Source organism: Chaetura pelagica, unplaced genomic scaffold (genome assembly GCF_000747805.2).
Source record: "Chaetura pelagica isolate M959 unplaced genomic scaffold, ChaPel_1.0 scaffold377, whole genome shotgun sequence".
NCBI lineage: Eukaryota > Metazoa > Chordata > Aves > Apodiformes > Apodidae > Chaetura > Chaetura pelagica.
This window is the reverse complement of record NW_009953908.1, coordinates 248,511-256,304: the sequence shown is the minus strand read 5'-3', so window position 1 is coordinate 256,304 and position 7,794 is coordinate 248,511. Positions and strand designations below refer to the sequence as shown.

Genomic DNA, 7,794 nt, shown 5'->3' with positions numbered 1-7,794 from the left:
AGCCCCGCAGCGCCCCCAGCGCCCCAGCGCCCGCAGCGCCCGCGGACCCAGCGCTGCTCCCACTGCCCTCACAGCCGCTGGGCCGCCTCTGGTCACAGAGCCCCAGCACGTCTCTACTGTCATAGAATCACAGAGTGATTCCGGTTGGGAGGGGCCTTTCGAGGTCATCTAGTTGGGCAGCCTGGTTGGAGCAGGGACACCTTCCGTGAGACCAGGTTGCTCAGAGCCCCATCCGACCTGGCCTGGAATGTTTCCAGGAATGGGGCGGGGGGGACACCACCTACCACCCCACTGGTGCCAAGTGTTTCACCACCCGCGTTGTAAAAAAAATGTCTTCCTAATATCTAGCCTAAATCTGCCCTCTTTTCAGTTGAAAACCGTGGCCCCTTGTCCTGCCGCAGCAGGCCCTGCTCAAAAGCTCGCCTCCCATCTTTGTTTTAGTCCCTCTCCAGTTTGGAAAGGCCGCAGTAAGGTCTGCCCAGGAGCCTTCTGCCCCCTGAACTGTCTTAGGCTCCTTGGGGTGGCAACAGGGGGGGAGACCCAGGACACTGGCATCCAGCTAGAGGTGTGAACCTGAAAAGTTACAGTCTAAAACTCAGAAGGCTCACAGACAAGACATTCTCAATAGTAGGAGCAAAATATTTTGCTCTTGTGAAATCCCAGCACCCAGCCCCCCAGCGAGGCCCCCCCAGTGCCATCGAGGCCAAGTGCTGCCTCAGTTCCCACCTGGCAGCAGTGCCAGGACCCGAGGTTAGATCTCCTAACACTCAGCCTTGCGCTGTGCCTGTGACACTGTCCTGCCTCAGTTTTCACAACGTGGCATTTGTGTGGTCCTTTTGTTACAGCAATGTCATTTTTTCTTTTTCCCCTGTGCCAGACTGCTGCTCAGCCAGCCTATTCAGCCCATGATGCCTGGGTCCTGCAATGCAAGACACCCTTCAGACCTCAGCATGGCAGGATCCCAGGCTAAGTATGTGACTTGTCAAAGATAGAACATCAAAGTTGCTTTGGGGGGAAATAATCTTCTTTAGCAAGATGACGAAGGAGTTATAAATATCGGGAACATGTTCTTGTGCGGAGCCTGCCTTGCAGCACCAGGATCAGCCTTACACTGGTCACATCAGGGAGGGTGACAGAGAGAAACACAACATGCCAGTGGCGTTTTAACCAGCCAACGCTGGGGGGATGTTTTCTCCCTCACATGATGCTTGTGTCAGCGCTGGAACATCTGACCCACCAAGGTGAATTTGAGAGAGGAAGTCAGCCCTGGCCCAGTGGAAATGATCCCGGCTCTCTGGGCAGTGAGGTGCTGCTGTGGGGCCAGTGGATCTGGGCCTGATCTACACTGGCAGAACTGAAAGAACCAACAGGTCCTTGCACCTGAGCGCACTTAGAAAAGCTGCTGAACAAATCACCTCAGTTGTTTGTCTCCTCAGAACTTGGATAAAGGAGGCCGAGAACATCAGTCAGAATATGCCTTTTTCGTTTTCCTTAGCTGTGTTTTGTCAGTGTATGTAATTGCAAAGTGCTAAAATAATAGGCAACTGTTTGCACATCATTACTTTCAAACTAATTTTGTATGTCACCTCAGGAATGGAGGTATTCAGTACTTCTTTATTTAAAAATCACTATTGCTGTTTAAGATTATCTTGAGTTTAATTTGTCAACTTGAAATACACAGCATTTTACATCTGCTTTTATGCATCTAAATAATACAGCTCTAATTTGCAAAGAGACATCTCCCAGTTCGTGTAGACTTCCTGACTCACGGGATGCTTTTTTAGGAGTTCACATCTTAGTACAAGTACCCAGACCCGTAGCATTTCTGACTAACCCCTAATGTTGAACAGCTGTTGAGTGAACACATGCCACACTATGATCTCATCACCCATTACAGGATAAACAGAGTTAAGCTGTCTTGGCAATAGCTCCGTTGTGGTTTTGTCCAGAACCTTCCACACAACAACACATATTTAAGTTTTACTATGCAAAAAGCACACTGGCAAGAGGAGCCAAGTATTTTGTTTCTGTCCCATCCCTCACTCCAGAGGACTTTTAGCAGCTTCTTCTGTTCCTACAGTGGGGCTCACAGCAATGGGAACTGGTGACCGTACTTGGCAATAGGTATATGAGCAGCTTAAAAAGTAATCAACCCTACCCTTCTTTCTGCAAGAGATTACCACCCCACAGGCAGTCAGAGGGAGCACAGGCAGCAGAATGGGAGAAGTGTTAACTTCCCTCTTGCTGCAGTTCAGAGCTCAGCATATTAATACAGAATCAAAGGCTACTTGGTTTAATGAGCCTGGGATGTGAGTGCTGTGGCTAAAGAGAAGACATGCAGAAACCAGAATCTGTAATAAATCTAAAATGCAGTCTGTATTTTGAGGTGAGGTGTATTCTGCCCTCCAAGTCCAGCTCATGCACAGATTAAGGGAAAACAGTGCTACCAACAGTGCCATTGTTCATACCAGCACGTCCCATGCGCTGGAATCCTTTATTAGGAATTATTTATGAAGACTAAGGACTTCCATCCCTATCCTAAGAGAACACCTTTGCTTCCAGCAGTTTGTTCTTGACCATTTTGCTTCTTTCTTCCACAGATACTCTCAAACCCAACAAATGTTTCAAAGTTTGGAAGTGCAGACTTCCAGCAGCGGCTCTCCAATCGTACTGATGGGACAAGCAGTGTTAAACCAAGGGTTCGCCACTACACCTCCTTCCCAGCCATCCTCTCTGGCACCTATGCAACTCCAGCACCAACAGCATCAGCAACAACGCTACCTGCAGGTAGGGTAGGACAAAGAGGATGCTGTGTAAAATGCACACCTACAGCAAAAAGGCCAACAGGCTGTGCAAACAGGGCCCCAGGTTTCAGCAAGAGCCCAATAATGGCAGGAATGTCCATTTTAGAGATACTGAAATATGCAAGATGCTGGTAGAGTGTTGTGTGTCCTTCCAGGATAGCAAGGGAACAGTGAGAAGAGTCAGAATATTTCAAAGGCAATTACTAAGTCTGTATATTGGAAACATAATCAGATTATCCCGGATGTATTTAAAGTGTGTTTCTAGACAGAGAAAATTGCTGCCTGAGGATTTATTCTGTACTCTCTATTCAGTATAAAATTTGCTTAGTTTACAAGTCAAAAGATGATTTTTAATTACCAGCATCAACATAAAATGAGAACTGGATCAGATAGTGGGGTCCCTTCAGTAAACTGACATATTTCTTCAACCCCACAAGGCAAAGAAGATAAAATGGAGCACATTGCCTGGAGCAACCAGGTGATACAAACATGTAAAAATACTTCATTTTTTAACTCATTCAAAACATTCTAATGTAAATAGAAAGAGGAGGAATGAGGTGCCTCTGTATTAACTCAGAATGTGCTGAACTCAGTCTATAAAACCTCACATATCCACTGAAATAATGGAAATAGTATCATCAACCTCAGATTATTAAACTCTTGTTATTGAACTGAAATCCTTACCATAGCTGAGAATTAATGAAAAAACTATGTCAAATACCAGTCCAAATGGAAGCATCTGCAAAATTCACACTGAGTTCACCTCTGCAAAGTCACGCCCTACTGTAAATTCACAAAAAGTCTAGAAGGGACAGCATGAAGTACACTAGGTTCCTCTGTTTCATTTCAGTCACCCATTTGTGTAATTTCTGACACATTTACCCACCCTGTTCCTAAGAAGGCTTTTCAGGATAACCTGCAAATCCTAGGCAGTGTATTCTTACTAGAAAACCTTTTTCAATGCCTAATTGTAACGTTCTCTGTTGCAGTTTATGTCCATTACTTCTAGCATTAGGTAAGGTAACCCCATGCCAAACAGACCCAGAAATAAAAGCCAGCAAACCAGTAGTATTCTTAAGTACCTTGTACATTGAGGATGAAGAGCTTTAACATGTGAAAGAATCGAACACCGTGATGAATTTTATTTTATCTATAGGTGCAAACACCAAGTTCTTTGCACAATGAGCAACCTGATTCTTTGCTCCTGCCATCTTACTCGCCACAGCAAGGAAATAGGGGGTATCATCAGACACAGCAGCAGCAGCAGCAGCAGCAACTAACATCAAGAAGAAGCAATAGCTTATCAGAATCATCCAATTTACCACAGCCACTGCGATAGAGTCCCACCAGCACAATCAATGCACGATTAGCTTTAACCAATGGGTACATGGGGCAGAAGAGAATGACGCTGTACTTACTGTTTTGGCTTTTGCACAAGCTGTTCTTTCAAAGCTCTATGACAGAAGTACGCCACAGAGTGCAGGACTTCCACAACAGTGCATTTACAGCATGCTGGGTTCAGGTTGCACTGTCTCGTGAGCACAGTATGTACTGAGAGAGCAAAATAAAAAGGAACACTGTCCTGCGCCGCCTCCATCATCAAGGGGTGTGCGGGAGGAGGCGCTCAATCCCGGCGTGTCACTCTGACAGCTATCTGGCAACTCCAAAAGACTGTTGACAGACTCATGAGGTACTTGGCCTTCACTGTTTCAGTTCTTCTTTTGTGTATGAAAAGCACTGCATCAAAGGTCTATTGAGGAGAGAACAAGAGATTATTTTTGTTATGATTATTGTTATTATTTTGCACAACTGCACAGAGGACAAAACCTAGGCACTTTCTGTAAAGAAAAGTTGGTTTCCTTATTCTTGTGGCCAAATTAGCACAACCAATGGAGGAGAAAGCCCAGTCATTGGTGAAGATGGTCTATGGCTCACAACCCTTGATTTAGAATCTGAAAAGTATTATGCAGCTTACCCTAACTGTTCTTCATTACTTAAAAAAACAAAACAAACAAACCCCACAATTCACACTGGACTGTTTTCTATATGAATTGTGTTTGCAAAGGAGAACTCGAATTGTAAGCACAATCTTGCAACAATCTCCAATATTACAACACAGATCCTTCTTCGACCTAAGTAACTCACCCACTGCAAGTCTCTGAGAAATATGCACTGTGTTTTGGCCCACTGACTTGGGATGCTGCAGACTAGTACATATCTCTTTCATTATAACATTTAGGATTGAATTTTCCTTTGGGGAGAAAAAAAAGAAATGCACTTTTCGCTTTTTTTGTATGTTTTCCGTTGATATGTTTCTAAGAAAGATTTTATGTAATTAATAAATAAAAAGTAGTGTATTGTACAGTTGTTGTAATAATGACCTATTTCTATATAAAATAAAATTATATGGAATTATGTGGAAATTATTTTGTATATGAAATATCAACTCATTTCACAAGTATAAAGATTGTGCTTGTGCTTTTTTGTGAGTGGATATTTTGTAATAAACTAATAAATTAGAAATGTTTTTGTGAAGGGAACTACTGTTTCATGCTATATACAACTCAAACTACTATTTTTTTCCATTTAATGATGGACAGTTATCTCTATTTGTAGAATAAAATAAAATAGCCAAAAGGCTTTATTGCAGGACTTACACACATTTTCCTGTGGCTGTTCAACTATGTGATTCACTTGAAGATTGTTAATATTAGCCATAGCCTGGTAAAGTGCTTGGCAACCCTTTGGCAACACCAAATGTTATTTTATGGGATCTTTGTCATGGCATAGATGACAGGAATGATAGCTCAGGAAGTTCTGCCAGCCCACACAGCTCATTTTAAGCTCCTTTACTACTTCAAAGACCTCAGGTATCTCTTTACTTCCAACCAACTAGTTTTAGATTGGGACAAAGCAGATAGTTTAAAGAATGGTTTGACCCAGCACATACCAGGGCTTTGATCCATCTCCAGCTTCCATGTTTTAAGACATCACTGTCCTGAGTTTTGTGGTACATTTCTGCTGGAATTGCTACTCTGCCAACTCTGTAGACAGCCCAGTTTCCACTTTGGCATCCTTGTGAAAACTCTTCTTCTCTTGAAATTCAAATTTACTACAGAATGGAGAAGCCAAGGTACAGGTCTACTTTGCCTCTGCTGACTGATTGGAAATGTTATAGTGGCTTTCCAACACATAAAGAGGACTTAAAAGAAAGCTGGGCAAGGACTTTATGTAAGGGCATGGAGCAGTAAGACAAGGGGTAATGTTTTAAACTGGAAGAGGGTATAGATATTAGGAAGAAATTCTTCACTATAAGAGTGGTGAGACACTGAACAGGCTGCCCAGGGAAGTGTGGATTCCCCCTCCCTGGAAGTGTTCAAGACTAGGTTGGGTAGGGCTTGGAGAAACCTGGTCTAAGTGGGAGGTGTCCCTGCCCATGGCAGGGGGGTGGAACTAGATGATGTTCAAAGGTCCCTTCCAACCCAAACTATTCTATCATTCTATGATTCTATGACTCTGCTGCAGGAGTAACAACCTCCAACACCAGAATGAGGAGAATAACTGAGCATGGTATTGTTTTCATTCACCACAGAGAGACTGAAAAAAGGAGGGCCCTCAGAGCACCTTGCAGCCACCTGAGGCAGCGTTGCCTTCAAGGGAGTGCAGAACGCACTGTCCTTCCACCCCTTGAGTAGCAAGGATCTTGTCACCAGGGCCCACATGTTCAGCTTTGGTTTCCATGCCAGAGGAACAATTGAGATAATTGGATTGGGAGTTTTAAATGGTAAAAGTGAACTTTCAGAGAAATAAAAAATGTTCACTTGCCTGAAGTTCAGAAAAAGCTAAAAAACTGGAGAAAACCACTGGCAAAATGACCCTGCTTCTTCCAGAACAAGACTGGCTGGTAGCACGTGTATTTCAGTCCACAGAATCCCTTTGTTATACTTCATTGAAGGAAGATGAGGAAATAAGAGTATGTGGTGTGTTTAGACATCAGATCTCATTTCTGAGAAAGTGATTTTACTGCTAGCATTAGGTATCAGTTTGAGTTGGCATCCTCATCTCCTTGAATTCTTGCCTTCAATGAAGCAACAGTGACCCCACCAGAGCTAAATCTTAAGGTGCTTTGACTTGATGTCTGAAAGAACCTCTCTCTTTCCATTAACTTTAGACAAACCTTAGCAAAGGCCAGTCAGCTAAGTTACTGTCTAAGTTCATAAATGCCACCCACTCCTCTAAGGGCTTGTTCTGGGAAAGGGGAGGGGAATTTTGTCTGTTTGCAAGCCAAAAAGTTAATGCAGGAAAGAGCCAATGAAGGGATATGAGCGCCTCAGAGGAAGTTATCTGTGGAAGTAGCACTTGATGGATCCCAACTACTATGATGGAAGTCACAGGAAGAGAAAACTCCTTTAAGAATTTGTTCTACTCACAGGGGTAGTTATAATACACCCACATCTTTCCTGATTGCCAGTATGTCCAAACCAAGCTCAGCCTCAGAACAAACACCTAACTTTCTCAAACCAGCAGTGCTCTTAAGTCATTAACAGGGAAAAGCTGTAATTAGGGTGCGGCTGCCTCCCAATAAACTGGCTTCTCGCATTGTTTGGAAAGATAGAACTTGTAACAACCAATCTACATCAATGCTTTGTCTCCTCTCCTCCCCGTACACTTGTTTTGCCTTGGATTATCACACCAGCTCCCGGCTGCACACACAACGCACCAGCAGTGAGTGTTGCTCTTCACAGAGCTGGGCCGCCGTTCCAGCTCATCCTCGCCCAGACAGGGCTTGTCCCAACACGGATCACTCGGCTCGGGCCACTTTTCCAGGCAGACAGGCCGGTTGCTACAGAGCCCTGCCCCCGGCGGGAGCAGGAGCCGCAGACCTGGAAGCACCGCGACCCCCGAGCAAGAAAGAAACCCCCTGAGCAGGAGGAGGAGGCAGAGGGAAGGCCCGGCCCTCGGCTCGCCCTGCCCCGGGGCAGCCAGGAGC

General features: G+C 44.5%; 1 protein-coding gene across 1 annotated transcript in view; it reads left to right on the top strand.

Annotated features, from left to right (window-relative positions):
- NPAS2 (neuronal PAS domain protein 2) overlaps positions 1-4,143 on the top strand; it is a 58,037-nt gene extending 53,894 nt beyond the window's left edge. Inside the window, exons 19-21 of the mRNA XM_010001436.1 lie at positions 878-970; positions 2,601-2,787; positions 3,961-4,143. Of these exons, the coding sequence (XP_009999738.1) occupies positions 878-970; positions 2,601-2,787; positions 3,961-4,143 (463 nt within the window). The remainder of the gene's footprint in view (positions 1-877; positions 971-2,600; positions 2,788-3,960) is intronic.
- Positions 4,144-7,794: the final 3,651 nt, after the last annotated feature.